The following is a 16,472-nucleotide window of genomic DNA, read 5'->3' on the forward strand; positions in this document are numbered from 1 at the left end:
CTGTTGATTTTTTTCCCTGATTATTGTTTCGAAAACTTTACCCACCGCTAATATTAAACTAAGTGGCCTGTCGTTGCTTGGACTGTCTTTATGCCCTTTTTTGAACAAGGGGGTCACATTTGCCACTCTCCAATCCTCTGGCACCTCCCCCATATCGAGGGAAGATTGGAAGATTATGGCAAGCCCTTCCACTATCACCACCCCAACTTCCTTTAGCAACCTGGGATGCAAGCCATCCAGACCAGGGTGACTTATCTACCCCAAGCATATCCAGCCTTTCCAGTATCTCCTCCCTCTCAATATTTACCCTATCGATTATTTCTGCTCTCACTGTTTCCACTGATATTTTTTCAGATTCCTCTTCCTTAGTAAACACTGTTACAAAATATTCATTAAGTATTCTAGTCTGGCCTTGCATCTTTAAGCATCTATCATCCTCTTTGTCCATAACAGGCCCCACTCCACCTCTTGCTATCCGCTTACTATTTACACGGCAGAAGAAGATTTTTGGATTCCCTTTTATATTGACTGTCACTCTATTCTCATATTCTCTCTTGGCCTGTCTTATTTTCCTCTTCACCTTCCCTATCAACTTATTGTATATAGCCTGGTTCTTACTTGAGGATTTCACCTGACATACATCATACAAAGAACAAAGAACAGTACAGCACAGGAACAGGCCATTCGGCCCTCCAAGCCTGCGCCGATCTTGATGCCTGCCTAAACTAAAACCTTCTGCACTTCCGGGGACCGTATCCCTCTATTCCCATCCTATTCATGTATTTGTCAACATGCCTCTTAAACGTTGCTATCGTACCTGCTTCCACCACCTCCCCCAGCAACAAGTTCCAGGCACTCACCACCCTCTGAGAAAAGAACTTGCCTCGCACATCCCCTCTAAACTTTGCCCCTCTAACCTTAAACCTATGTCCCCTAGTAAACGACTCCTCCACCCTGGAAAAAGCTTCTGACTATCCACTCTGCCCATGCCGCTTATAACTTTGTAAACCTCTATCATGTCGCCCCTCCACCTCTTTCGTTCCAGTGAAAACAATCCGAGTTTATCCAACCTCTCCTCATAGCTAATGCCCTCCAGACCAAGCAACATCCTGGTAAACCTCTTCTGTACCCTCTCCAAAGCCTCCACGGCCTTCTGGTAGTGTGGCGACCAGAATTGCACGCAATATTCTAAGTGTGCCCTAACTAAAGTTCTGTACAGCTGCAGCATGACTTGCAAATTTTTAAACTCTTTGCCCCGACCGATGAAGGCAAGCATGCCATATGCCTTCTTGACTACCTTATCCACCTGCATTGCCACTTTCAGTGACCTGTGGACCTGTACGCCCAGATCTCTCAGCCTGTCAATACTCCCAAGGGTTCTGCCATTTACTGTATACTTCCCACCTGCATTAGACCTTCCAAAATGCATTACCTCACATTTGTCCAGATTAAACTCCATCTGCCATTTCTCCGCCCAAGTCTCCAACCGGTCTATATCCTGCTGTATCCTCTGACAATCCTCATCACTATCTGCAAATCCACCAACCTTTGTGTCGTCCTCAAACTTACTAATCAGACCAGCTACATTTTCCTCCAAATCATTTATAATATACTACAAAGAGCAAAGGCCCCAGCACTGATCCCTGCGGAACACCACTAGTCACATCCCTCCATTCAGAAAAGCACCCTTCCACTGCTACCCTCTGTCTTCTATGACCGAGCCAGTTCTGTATCCATCTTGCCAGCTCCCCTCTGATCCCATGTGACTTCACCTTTTGTACCAGTCTGCCATGAGGGACCTTGTCAAAGGCTTTACTGAAGTCCATATAGATAACATCCACTGCCCTTCCTTCATCAATCATCTTCGTCACTTCCTCAAAAAACTCAATCAAATTAGTGAGACACGACCTCCCCTTCACAAAACCATACTGCCTCTCGCTAATAAATTTGTTTGTTTCCAAATGGGAGTAAATCCTGTCCCGAATAATCTCCCTACCACTGACGTAAGGCTCACTGGCCTATAATTTCCTGGATTATCCTTACTACCCTTCTTAAACAAAGGAACACCATTGGCTATTCTCCAGTCCTCTGGGACCTCACCTGTAGCCAATGAGGATGCAAAGATTTCTGTCAAGGCCCCAGCAATTTCTTCCCTTGCCTCCCTTATTATTCTGGGGTAGATCCCATCAGGCCCTGGGGACTTATCTACCTTAATGCTTTGCAAGACACCCAACACCTCCTCCTTTTTGATAATGAGATGACTGAGACTATCTACACTCCCTTCCCTAGGCTCATCATCCACCAAGTCCTTCTCTTTGGTGAATACTGATGCAAAGTACTCATTTAGTACCTCGCCCATTTCCTCTGGCCCCACACATAGATTCCTTTCTCTGTCCTTGAGTGGGCCAACCCTTTCCCTGGTTACCCTCTTGCTCTTTATATACGTATAAAAAGCCTTGGGATTTTCCTTAATCCTGTTTGCCAATGACTTTTCATGACCCCTTTTAGCCCTCCTGACTCCTTGCTTAAATTCCTTTCTACTGTCTTTATATTCCTCAAGGGTTTCGTCTGTTCCTAGCCTTCCAGCCCTTACGAATGCTTCCTTTTTCTTTTTGACTAGGCTCACAATATCCCATTTTATCCAAGCTTCCCGAAACTTGCCAAACTTGTCTTTCTTCCTCACAGGAACATGCTGGTCCTGTATTCTAATCAACTGACATTTGAAAGACTCCCACATGTCAGATGTTGATTTACCCTCAAACAGCCGCCCCCAATCTAAATTCTTCAGTTCCTGTCTAATATTGTTATAATTAGCCTTCCCCCAATTTAGCACCTTCACCCGAGGACTACTCTTATCCTTATCCACAAGTACCTCAAAACTTATGGAATTGTGGTCACTGTTCCCGAAATGCTCCCCTACTGAAACTTCGACCACCTGGCCGGGCTCATTCCCCAATACCAGGTCCAGTACGGCCCCATCCCTAGTTGGACTATTTACATATTGTTTCAAGAAGCCCTCCTGGATGCTCCCTACGAATTCTGCCCCATCTAAGCCCCTGGCACTAAGTGAGTCCCAGTCAATATAGGGGAAGTTAAAATCACCCACCACCACAACCCTGTTACCTTTACATCTTTCCAAAATCTGTCTACATATCTGCTCCTCTACCTCCCGCTGGCTGTTGGGAGGCCTGAAGAAAACCCCCAACATCGTGACTGGACCCTTCCTATTCCTGAGCTCCACCCATATTGCCTCGCTGCATGACCCCTCCGAGGTGTCCTCCCGCAGTACAGCTGTGATATTCTCCTTAACAAGTAATGCAACTCCCCCACCCCTTTTACATCCCCCTCTATCCTGCCTGAAGCTTCTAAATCCTGGAACATTTAGCTGCCAATCCTGTCCTTCCCTCAACCAAGTCTCTGTATTAGCAACAACATCATAGTTCCAAGTACTGATCCAAGCTCTAAGTTCATCTGCCTTACCTGTTATACTTCTCGCTTTGAAACAAATGCACTTCAGACCACCTGTCCTGCTGTGCTCCGCAACATCTCCCTGCCTGCTCTTCCTCTTAGACTTACTGACCTTATTTACTAGTTTCACTTGCTGTTCTACTGCTCTGGTTCCCACCCCCCGGCCACACTAGTTTAAACCCTCCCGAGTGACACTAGCAAACCTCGCAGCCAGGATATTTGTGCCCCTCCAGTTTAGATGCAATCCGTCATTTTTGTACAGGTCCCATCTGTCCCTGAAGAGATCCCAATGGTCCAGATATCTGAAACCCTCCCTTCTACACCAGCTGTTCAGCCACGTGTTTAGCTGCACTATCTTCCTATTTCTAGCCTCACTGGCATGTGGCACAGGGAGTAATCCCGAGATTACAACCCTAGAGGGCCTGTCTTTTAACTTTCTACCTAACTCCCTAAACTCCCGCTGCAGGACCTCGTCACTCTTCCTGCCTATGTTATTGGTACCAATGTGTACCACAACATCTGGCTGCTCACCCTCCTCCTTCAGAATGCCCCCTGTCCGTTCAGAGACATTCTTGACGCTGGCACCAGGGAGGCAACATACCATCCTGGAGTCTCTTTCACGTCCACAGAAGCGCCTATCTGTGCCCCTGACTATAGAGTCCCCTCTTACTATTGCTCTTCTGCGCTTTGTTCTTCCCTGTTGAACAACAGTGCCAGCCGTGGTGACACTGCTCAGGCTGCTGCTGTTTTCCCCTGATAGGCCATCCCCCCCAACAGTGTCCAAAACTGTATACTTGTTAGAGAGGGGGATCGCCACCTCCATTTTTTGTCTCTACATAATCTCTAGGAGCCCTGTTTTTGGTTCCCCTACCTTTCGCCCTTGTTGGAATGTACCTAGCCTGTACCTGAGGCATCTCTTCCTTAAAGATCACCCATTGTTCCAATATAGTTTTTCCTGTCAGTCATTGCGGCCTATTGCACGCATCAGTGATAAGTTTATGGCTTCCAATCAGAAAAGGTTTCTTCCCATCACTCTGCTTTGAATCTGGATGAAAGGACACTTTCAGACAGTCATTGCATTGACCCGCCCAGGGATGGGGGATTTTAATCTACATATAGATAGGAAGAATTAGATGGGCAAAGGTAGTCTCGATGAGGAGTTCATAGAATGTTTTCAGATAATTTCATAGAACAGCACGTTCTGCAGCCAACCAGAGAGCAGGCTATACTAGACCTGGTATTGTGCAACCAGATAGGATTAATTAATGACCTGAGTGAGGGTGCCCTTAGGCAGCAGGGATCATAATATGATAGAATTTTACATTCAGTTTGAGGGAGAGAAGAATGGGTCTAAGACTAGTATTTAAAATTTTAACAAGGGCAATTATGAGGGCTAAAGTGAACTGGCAAATTACATTAAGGGATAGGTCAATAGTGATGCAGTGGCAGACATTTAAGGGGATATTTCAACAGGAAAGAAACATTCCAAGGGGAGGACCTGTTGGTTTAGTTAAAGGATGATTTTACCTGGTAGTTCAAGATAATAGGATGAACAAGTGTTGGGTGTTAATTAGTTAATTGTATTCAAGTGTGTATATATAAAGAGCCAGCCATAGAAACATTGAAAATAGGAGGAGTGGGCCATTCGGCCCTTCGAGCCTGCTCCGCCATTCATTATGATCATGGCTGATCATCAAACTCAGTAACCCGTTCCCACTTTCGCCCCGTACGCTTTGATCCCTTTCACCCCAAGAGTTATATGTAACTCCTTCTTGAAAACATACAATGTTTTGGCCTCAACTGCTTTCTGTGGTAGCGAATTCCACAGGCTCACCACTCTCTGGGTGAAGAAATTTCTCCTCATCTCAGTCCTGAAAGGTTTATCCCATATCCTTAGACTGTGACCCCTGGTTCCAGACTCCCCCAACATCGGGAACATCCTTCCTGCATCTACCCTGTCAAGTCCTGTTAGAATTTTATAGGTTTCTATGAGATCCCCCCTCATTCTTCTGAACTCCAGTGAATATAATCCTAACCGACTCAATCTCTCTTCATACGTCAGTCCCGCCATCCCAGGAATCAGTCTGGTAAACCTTCGCTGCACTCCCTCTATAGCAAGAACATCCTTCCTCAGATAAGGAGACCAAAACTGCACACAATATTCCAGGTGTAGCCTCACCAAGGCCCTGTATAATTGCAGCAAGACATCCCTGCTCCTGTACTCGAATCCTCTCGCTATGAAGGCATTTTGACTTTTTTACCGCCTGTTGCACCTGCATGCTTACCTTCAGCAACTGGTGTACGAGGACACCCAGGTCTCGCTGCATATTCCCCTCTCTCAGTTTATAGCCGTTCAGATAATAATCTGCCTTCCTGTTTTTGCTACCAAAGTGGATAACCTCACATTTATCCACATTATACTGCATCTGCCATGCATTAGCCCACTCACTCAACTTGTCCAAATCACCCTGAAGCCTCTCTGCATCCTCCTCACAACTCACCCAGTTTTGTGTCATCTGCAAATCTGGAGATATTACATTTAGTTCCCTCAGCTAAATCATTCATGAATATTGTGAATAGCTGGGGTCCTAGCACCGATCCCTGCGGTACCCACTGGTCACTGCCTGCCATTTGGAAAAAAGACCCATTTATCCCTACTCTTTGTTTCCTGTCCGCCAACCAATTTTCTATCTATCGTAATACACTACCCCCAATCCCATGCGTTTTAATTCTACATGCTAATCTCTCTTATGGGACTTTGTCGAAAGCCTTCTGAAAGTCCAAATAAACCACATCCACTGGCTTCGCCCTCATCAACTCTATTTGTTACATCCTTGAAGAATTCTAGTAGATTTGACAAGCATGATTTCCCTTTCGTAAATCCATGCTGACTCTGTTCGATTCTACCACTGTTCTCCAAGTGCTCTGCTATAAAAATCTTTGATAATGGACTCTAGAATTTTCTCCACTACCGACGTCAGGCTGACTGGTCTATAATTCTATAACACTGGCTGTGGGTGTTGTTCGGAGTGCAGAACTAAGTTCTGTGGCAATAAATAATCTCCACCAAAGTCTCAGTGTCTTCTTCACAAACCGGCTTGGAAGTTTCTCCAACAGGACTCATCCGTGGTGAACTACAAAAGTTAAAGATAGTATCAAAATTAAAGAAAAAGCATACAATTGCGCAAAGATGAATGGCAGGTCAGAAGATTGGACAGAATATAAAGAATAGTAAAGAATGTCTAAATCATTGATAAGGAGGGAAAAGTTAGAGTATGAGAGAAAGCTAGCTAGAAATATAAAAACAGATAGCAAGAGTTTCTATAGATATGGAATCTAAAGTGGGAATATGTGAAATTGTCCATTTTGGCAGGAAGAATAAAAAAGAAGCATATTATCTAAATGGTGAGAGATTGCAGAGTTCTGAGATGTAGAGGAATCTGGGTGTCCTAGTGCATGAATCACAAAAGGTTAGTATGCAGGTACAGCACATAATTAGGAAAGCTAATAGAATGTTACGTTTATTGCGAGGGGAATTGAATACAAAAGTAGGGAGGTTATGCTTCAGTTATACAGGGCATTGGTGAGACCACATCTGGAGTACTGTGTACAGTAATGGTCTCCTTATTTAAGGAAGAATGTAAATGCGTTGGAAGCAGTTCAGAGAAGGTTTACTAGACTAATACCTGGAATGGGGGGTTGTCATATGAGGAAAGGTTGGACAGGCTCGGCTTGTATCTGCTGGAGTTTAGAAGAGTAAGAGGTGACTTGATTGAAGCATATAAGTTCCTGAGGGGTCTTGACAGGGTGAATATGGAAAGGATGTTCCCCCTTGTGGGAGAATCTAGAACTAGTTCCAGTGCAGACACGATGGGCTGAATGGCCTCTTTCTGTCCCGTAACTTTTCTATGGTTAACTAGGGGGTGACTGACCCACCCAGTCCCCGCACTGACTGATCTACTGCACATTGACCCGCCCAGTCCCCGCACATTGACCCATGATTCAGTGCCCGTGGGACTCACATTTTATGGAGCAAAATGTGAAGAGAAGGAAATAAATGGAAATTGGAATCTTGGTCACCTGATGTTGTGCCACAGGCTGATTTCCAATCCCTCTAACCTTGTGTCATTGTCAAATTTCAATATTGTGCCTTTATATATGTGCACCCCTTTGGACGCAGCACAGACCCCTGGGGTCCCCCATTGCGAATCCCAACAATTCCCATTAACCCTTTGCTTCCTATCCATTAATCAACTTTCTCTGCTTGCTGGCGCATTTCCTTTTGTAACACACTGCCATTGTCTACCTCTCTGTCTCAGATATTGGTGCTGTCAACTCAAACCAGGCACTTACTTTCTCCTGTCGAAGTCGGGCTTTGCGTCTAGCTTTACCGTTCGGAGTTCCTGGGTAGAATGGATGCTAACCTTGCTGCTCTGCCCTAGATGGGAAGAAAAGTAAGTCTTAAATGCATTGAAATCTCTTCTTGGAGAAGCACAGATTTGGGCAGCGGGGGTGGAAGCCATTAAGTTTAGTGAACATACAAAAGAAACTCCCTCTGTCTCAATGTCTGGTTTCACAGGCAGCATGAGCCAAGTGACCATTTCCCACATCTTGTGGCAGGCTATTTGACTGTGGAGGTCATCGCAGCTGGTCATCCAGTTCAACAGGTGGTCTGGATAATGAACAGAGGCAGGACAGTTGCCTAAATGTTTTTCTGCCTTCCTAGGTCAGAGGCACAACCCTGACTGCTCATTCCCCTGGTCACTCCTGAAGCTTTTTACTAATCCAGTAATGTAACTGGTTCACTGACATCCTTTCGGAAAGAAAACCTGCCATTCCTAGCCAGTATATGTGACTCCAATCCCAATCCAACGTGGTTGACTCTTAACTGCCCTCTGATTTACCTGAGCAAGACATTCAGTTGTATTAAAGAGGTGACAGCTCACTACCATCTTCTCAGGTCAACTTGGGATGGGTAATAAATGCCAATCTTAACAGTGACGCCCACATCCCATGAAGGAATGCAAAGAAAAGCACAATTCATTTCACTGTTTACCAAATAACCCAATTACGTGTTCATCAACAAACTGCAGTACTGTGTCTTAATCAAAACATGGACCTCCTAGGTTACCCCACTTACAAATCTCTGCCAACCCAAGCATCGCCAGTTAATCCTTTCTTCCCTGTCCGTCAACCAACTTACTATTCACACTGCTACATTTCCTCTTATACCACAGACCTGAAATATCGTACCAACATTTTGAGAGAGATATTATCGACCGCCTTGTGAAAAACTTTTGCAACCCACCGATTGCATTTCCCTGTGGCTCAGCTGTGTCGCCTTTTGGTCAAAAGGTCGTGAGTCTCACTCCAGGGATTTGAGCGTGAATTCCAGGCTGGAACTCGCAGTGCAGTACTAAGGGAGTGCTGCACTGTCGGAGGGTCAATACTGAGGGAGTGCTGCACTGTGGAGGGGCTGCACTGAGGGAGTGCTGCACTGTCGGAGGGGCTGCACTGAGGGAGTGCTGCACTGTCGGAGGGTCAGTGCTGAGGGAGTGCTGCACTGTCGGAGGGTCAGTGCTGAGGGAGTGCTGCACTGTCTGAGGGTCAGTGCTGAGGGAGTGCTGCACTGTCGGAGGGTCAGTGCTGAGGGAGTGCTGCACTGTCGGAGGGTCAGTACTGAGGGAGTGCTGCACTGTCGGAGGGTCAGTACTGAGGGAGTGCTGCACTGTCGGAGGGTCAGTGCTGAGGGAGTGCTGCACTGTTGGAGGGTCAGTACTGAGGGAGTGCTGCACTGTCGGAGGGTCAGTGCTGAGGGAGTGCTGCACTGTCGGAGGGTCAGTACTGAGGGAGCACTGCACTGTCAGAGGGTCAGTACTGAGGGAGTGCTGCACTGTCGGAGGTCTCATCTTTCTGATAAAATGTTAAACCAAGGCCCTGTCTGCTCTCTCAAGTCGGCATAAAGATCCCACGGCTGCTATTTTGAAGAAGAGCAGGTGAGTTCTGCCAGGTGTCCTGGGACAATATTTATCCCTTAACCAACATCACCAGAATAAAAGATCATCTGCTTATTAACTATTTGATGACTCTGGGAGCTTGCTGTGCATAGACTGGCTGCTATATTTCCTACAGTACATTACTACACTTCAAAAGTAATTCGTTGCCTGTTAAAAATGCTTTGGGGTGTCCTGAGGTTGCAAAAGGTGCTACAGAAATGCAAGTCATAGAATCGTAGAGTGAAACAGCTCAGTAGGAGGCTATTCGGCCCATTATGAGTGTGCCGGCTCTTTGAAAGAGCTATCCAAGTAAAGTCAGTCCGCTGTTCTTTCCCCATAGCCCTGCAAATGTTTCCCCTTCAAGTATTTTGAAATTTACTATTGAAGCTGCTTTTAGCACCTTTCAGGCAGTGAACTCCAGATCACAATACCTCGCAGCGTCAAAACATTTCTCCCCATCTCGACTCTGGTGCTGTTGCCAATCACCTTTCTTTTTCCTTATCTATCCAATCAGCCAATTTTTCCAACAAAAATGGCAAGTAATTAGAACGGTCAGCTGCAATGACTGAACATAAATATATCAATAATAGTCGGCCATTTGGCTCTTCGAGCCTGCTCTGCTATTCAACAAGATCCTGGCTGATCCTCTAGCTCAACTCCACCTTCCTGCACTATCTCCACATCCCTTAGTACCCAAGATTCTGTTGTCCTCTATCCCAGCTCTCAGGGGTAGAGAATTCCAAAGATTCACAACACTTTAAGTGAGGAAATTTCTCCTCATCTCAGTCCTAAATGGCCAACCCCTTATCTTGAGATTGTGACCCCGTGTTCTAGACTCTTCAGGCAGGGGAAACATTTTATCAGCACCTACCCTGTCAAGCCCCTTAAGAATTTTTATGTGTCAAGTAGATCACCTCTTATTTTACTAAATTTCAGGGAGTATAGGCCTAGTGTACTACATCTCTCCTCTTAGGACAATCCCCTCATCCCAGGAACCAGTCTAGTGAACCTTCGTTGTACTCTCTCTATGGCAAGTATTAGAATTAGATTAGAATTAGAACATTACAGCGCAGTACAGGCCCTTCGGCCCTCGATGTTGTGCCGACCTGTGAAACCATCTGACCTACACTATTCCATTTTCATCCATATGTCTATCCAATGACCACTTAAATGCCCTTAAAGTTGTCGAGTCCACTACTGTTGCAGGCAGGGCGTTCCACGCCCCTACTACTCTCTGAGTAAAGAAACTACCTCTCACATCTGTCCTATATCTATCACCCCTCAACTTAAAGCTATGTCCCCTCGTGTTTGCCATCACCATCCGAGGAAAAAGACTCTCACTATCCACCCTATCCAACCCTCTGATTATCTTATATGTCTCTATTAAGTCACCTCTCCTCCTCCTTCTCTCCAACGAAAACAACCTCAAGTCCCTCAGCCTTTCCTCGTAAGACCTTCCCTCCATACCAGGCAACATCCTAGTAAATCTCCTCTGCACCCTTTCCATAGCTTCCACATCCTTCCTATAATGCGGTGACCAGAACTGCACGCAATACTCCAGGTGCGGTCTCACCAGAGTTTTGTACAGCTGCAGCATGACCTCGTGGCTCCTTCCTTCGGTAAGAGGACCAAAACTGTACACAATACTCCAGGTATGGATTAACCAACGCCTTGCAAAGACTTCTTTACTCCTATACACCAATTTCTATATAACAAAAGCTAACACACCATTTGTCTTCCTAATTGCTTGCTGTACCCGCATTCTGAGATTTATGTACAAGGACACCTCGGTCCCTCTGAATACCAACAATTCCCAGTCTCTCACCATTCAAAAAATACTCTGTTTTTTTATTTCTCCTGTCAAAGTGGATAACTTCACACTTCAGCACATTGTATTCAATCTTCCATGTTCTTACTCAACTGGTCTATATTCCTCTGCAGCTTGCTCACCGCTTACTTTCCCACCTAACTTTGCATCGTCAGCAAACTTGGATACATTTCACTCAGTCCCTTCATCTAGGTCATTAATATAGATTGTAAATAGCTGACGCCCAAGTACTGATCCTTGCAGTACCCCTCTAGTTACAGCCTGCCAACCCAAAAATGTCCCCGTTTATTCCTACTCTCTGTTTTCTGTCCATTAACCAATCCTCAATCCATGTTAAAAATATTGCCCCGAATCCCATGAGTCCTAATTTTGTGTAATAACCTCTTGTGTACCAACTTATCGAATGCCTTTGGAAATCCACTGGTTCCCCTTTATTCATTGTACTAGTAACATCCTCAAAACCTCTAAAGATTTGTCCAACATGATTTCCCTTTCAGAAATCAGTGGCAGTTCTGGGGCTGCTACCCACGTCTTAATACGGACGCAGGCACAGGTTGTTTCCTGGGTGATTCCATAGATTTCTCCTTCGAGGTGGCTTTTGCCAGCCTTATTTCCTTCTTTCTGTTCTCCCTCTCGTCTCTCCATTCCTTGGGTGACAGTCTGACCAGAAAGTCCCTGTACACCCGGTAATCCTTCAGCAACTCTTCAAACTTCACAATATCACTGGTGGATCAAACAAGAACAAGGAAAAGAAGTTAATGCTTTTATATTGGGGCCAATGCCTCCCTCTTTTTTGATATATATTGTTATGCCAATGTGCTTTGTTGAATGATAATTTTATTTAATCCACTGACTGGATATCTGAATGCAGATTTTTTTTAACAGACATTTTAAAAGACCAGCTAAAAGGATGACTTATCTGGCAGCACAAGATGGTCATCTAATTTGCAATACTGTATCTTACACTGCAATGCTGTGAGAAGGGAGACGAAATGTCTGCCCATATCCCAACAAGAACCAAGACCCAGGAAGTTTAAGGGAACTGCTTGTTCTTCTTTTTACCAATAGAGAAATACTGCTAACTGCTACGCTTGAATGACTGAGTGACTGTCATGTGACAAGCCCCTCCCCATCTGTGATTTTAAGCTTGTGTCTTTCTGCAGCAGAGAGAAGCAACTAGACTCTAACATGTGCAGACCCAAGTGGGGGTTCCCCCCCACCCCCCACCCCATTCCCGCTTGAAAGCTTTTAAAACCTGCCTGTTGACTGACCACCTTTGCATACTCCAGCTACAATCAGAAAGGCCATTGGAGGAAATCATCCGCATTGCTGTCTCCAAGAGACCCACCAAATCCGTCGTCTATCTCTTCAAGCTAAAAGCCTCAGGACCACCGAATTCAGCTAGAAGCCAGCTGATTCACCAAACTCTACAGACTGTATACCCCTCTTTTCTATAGACTCTAACTCAACCAATCTACCTTTCCCCACTCTGTAATCTATTTGTGTGCGTGTGAGAATGAAAGTTGGCGCGTAGTTTATAATTTTTATTAGTTCGGTTTAGGTGCAATAAAGTTAACCTCTTTCTTTGTTAACTTAAGAAAACCTGTCCGATTGGTTCTTGTTATGCTCATAGCAAGTAAGTAATCAAACACCTACTGAACTGGCCAGTACATCCACTTTAAGAAAGAATTAAATCTGTTGTGGTCAAACAAGACCCCTCCTCACTTGACCCGAACAATATAAATGACTTGGACCTTGGAATACAAAGTAGAATATCAAAATTTGCTGACGACACCAAACTTGGAAGTGCAGCAAACAGTGAGGATGATATGAACTGCCTGGAACGGGACACAGGTAGGCTAGCAGAATGGGCAGACAGGTGGCAGATGGAATTTAATACTGACAAGTGTGAGGTGATGCATTTTGGCAGAAGGAATAGGGAGAGGCAATATATACTTAATGGCACAGTTCTAAGGAGTGTGCAGGAACAGAGAGACCTCGGGGTGCATATGCATCAATCTTTGAAGGTGGCAGGACATATTGAGAGAGGTTAGTAAAGCATATGGGATCTTGGGCTTCATAAATAGAGGCATTGAGTAGTATTACAAAGGTGCTTCTATATTTTTGTTAATTTTTTTTGAGGACTCATGTATTTTAGAATTATGGACATCGTTTTATTTGGGAAAACTGAAAAGGATTCCATGGATGTTTTTTTCACTGGGGTCATTGAAAGGACACTGAGAGGTCTTGTTTGAAAACAACATTTACTGGAAGCCACCTGTCTTGAGATAAATACCCAGCAGGGGCTTTTTGACTTGGGGGAGATGTTTACAGAGAAGTGACAGGTCAAGATTTATAGGGGTCAGGAGGCTTGACTCGAGATATTGTTTTTGATATCGCTTTGGACAGTGTGTTGGGGTGTGAACTGTTTTGAAAGCAATTGGAGGAAAATAGCCAAGAGAGCAGCCACCATCAGCTTACCCTCTTCTATCTCTTTGAGAACCTCCTGAGAATCAAGTGCAAGAAATAGAGAAACTATTGCTGCATTTCTCCTGAAAGGCCTGCCAAACTAATCTTCAACGCTGCCTGAAAAGAACTAAGGGATTAGATGGGGGAAGAATTTGTGAAGTGTGTCCAGGATAGTTTTCTGAAGCAGTATGTGGATGGCCCTACTAGAGAAGGGGCTACACTCGACCTCCTCTTAGGAAATGAAGCTGGGCAGGTGGTTGATGTGTCAGTGGGAGAGCACTTTGGGACCAGTGACCATGACTCTATTAGCTTCAAGATAGTTATGGAAAAGGATAGGGCTGGTCCTCAGGTTGAAGTCCTAAATTGGGGGAAGGCTAATTTCGATGGCATCAGACAGGAACTCTCAAAAGTTGAATGGGAGAGGCTGTTAACAGGTAAAGGGACATCTGACAAGTGGGAGGCTTTTAAAAGTGAGATAGGAAGAGTTCAGGGCCGGCATCTTCCTGTTAGATGGAAGGGCAAGGCTGGCAAGTTTAGGGAACTTTGGTTGATGAGGGATATTGAGGGTCTGGTCAGGACAAAGAAGGAGGCATATGTCAGATATAGGCAGCTGGGATCAAGCGAGTCCCTCGAGGAGTACAGGGGATGTAGGAGTACACTTCAGGAGGAAATTAGGAGGCCGAAAAGGGTCCATGAGATTTCCCTGGCAGATAAGATAAAGGAGAATCCGAAAAGATTCTATAAGTATATTAAGAATAAAAGGGTAGCTAGGGAGAGGGTAGGTCCCCTTAAGGATCAATGTGGTAATCTATGTGTGGAGCCACAGGAAATGGGTGAGGTCTTAAATGAATATTTATTGTCTGTATTTATCGTGGAGAAGGTCATGGAAGCTAGTGAGTTCAAGGGAGGGAACAGTGATATCCTGGAGCATATCAACATTACAAAGGAGGCGGTGTTGGAGGTTTTGAAGTTCATTAAGGTGGATAAATCCCCAAGGCCTGACCAGGTGTATCCTAGGATGCTATGGGAAGCAAAGGAGGAGATTGCTGGGGCCCTGGCAGAGATTTTTGTATCATCGTTAGCCACGGGTGAGGTACCGGAAGACTGGAGGATAGTTAATGTTGTGCCTTTATTTAAGAAGGGCAGCAGGGATAAGCCAGGGAACTACAGGTCGGTGAGCCTTACAACAGTGGTGGGAAAGTTATTGGAAGGGATTCTGAGAGACAGGATCTATATGCATTTGGAAAGGCAAGGTCTGATTAGGGATAGTCAGCATGGCTTTGTGCTTGGGAAATCATGTCTCACTAATTTGATTGAGTTTTTTGAGGAAGTGACCAAGAGGATTGACGAGGGCAGGGCGATGGACGTTGTCTACATGGACTTTAGCAAGGCCTTTGACAAGGTCCTGCATGGTACGCTGGTCCAGAAGGTTCAAACACGTGGGATCTAGGGTGAGCTAGCCAATTGGATACAAAATTGGCTTGGTGACAGGAGACAGAGGGTGGTTGTGGAGGGTTGTTTTTCAGATTGGAGGCCGGTGACCAGTGGTGTGCCGGAGGGATCGGTGCTGGGCCCTCTGTTGTTTGTCATATATATTAATGACTTGGATGTGAATGTAGGGGGCATGATTAGTAAGTTTGCAGATGACACCAAAATTGGTGGTATAGTGGACAGTGAAGAAGGTTGTCTCAGGTTACAACAGGATATAGATCAACTGGGAAAGTGGGCAAGGGATTGGCAAATGGAATTTAACGCAGACAAGTGTGAAGTGATGCATTTTGGGACGTTAAACCAGGGCAGGACATATACAGTGAAAAGCAGGGCCCTGGGGAGCGTTCTTGAGCAGAGAGACCTAGGAGTGCAAGTACATAGTTCCCTGAAAGTGGCAACACTGGTGGACAGGGTGGTGAAGAAGGCGTATGGCATGCTTGCCTTCATCGGCCGAGGCATTGAGTACAAGAGTTGGGACGTCATGTTACAGTTGTACATAACGTTGGTTAGGCCGCACTTGGAGTACTGTGTGCAGTTATGGTCGCCGCACTACAGGAAAGATGTGATTAAGCTAGAGAGGGTGCAGAAAAGATTCACAAGGATGTTGCCTGGTTTGGAGGGCTTGAGTTAGCAAGAGAGATTGGATAGGCTGGGTCTGTTTTCCCTGGAGCGAAGGAGGCTGAGAGGGGACATGATAGAGGTGTATAAAATTATGAGAGGCATCAATAGAGTAGATAGCCAGAGTCTGTTTCCCATGGTAGGGGTGACTAAAACTAGGGGGCATAGATTTAAGGTGAGAGGGAGGAGGTTTAAAGGGGATCAAAGAGGTAAAGCTTTCACACAAAGAATAGTGGGTATCTGGAATGAGCTGCCTGAGGAGGTGGTGGAGGCAGGAACAGTAGCGACATTTAAGAGGCATCTGGACAGGTACTTAAATGAGAAAGGCATAGAGGGATATGGAATTAATGCAGGCAGGTGGGATTAGTATAGATAGGCATTATGGTCGGCATGGACACAGTGGGCCGAAGGGCCTGTTTCTATGCTGTAAGACTCTATGACTCTATAACTCTAACTGTTCTAGAAAGATTCCAGTGACAGCTGTCTACGCATATTTTGGACACCAAACCAAAAAAGGACAACTGACATATTTCCATATCTTCTCCTTTTTTCTTTAAGAATTAGCAAGTATTTGGCTAAAGTATTCTTTTTTGTCTTTTTGT

General features: G+C 45.2%; 1 protein-coding gene across 2 annotated transcripts in view; it reads right to left on the minus strand.

Moving 5' to 3' along the window:
• The window catches only part of cfap100 (cilia and flagella associated protein 100), a 78,058-nt gene that overhangs the window by 26,817 nt on the left and 34,769 nt on the right, over nucleotides 1–16,472 (minus strand). For both annotated transcript variants that reach the window (XM_068052197.1, XM_068052198.1), the window contains exons 9-10: nucleotides 11,822–12,015; nucleotides 7,822–7,906 (exon numbers count right to left, since the gene is read on the minus strand). In XM_068052197.1, coding sequence (XP_067908298.1) covers nucleotides 7,822–7,906; nucleotides 11,822–12,015 — 279 coding nt within the window. The remainder of the gene's footprint in view (nucleotides 1–7,821; nucleotides 7,907–11,821; nucleotides 12,016–16,472) is intronic.

The sequence above is a fragment of the Heterodontus francisci genome, chromosome 19 (genome assembly GCF_036365525.1).
Source record: "Heterodontus francisci isolate sHetFra1 chromosome 19, sHetFra1.hap1, whole genome shotgun sequence".
Taxonomy (NCBI): Eukaryota; Metazoa; Chordata; class Chondrichthyes; order Heterodontiformes; family Heterodontidae; genus Heterodontus; species Heterodontus francisci.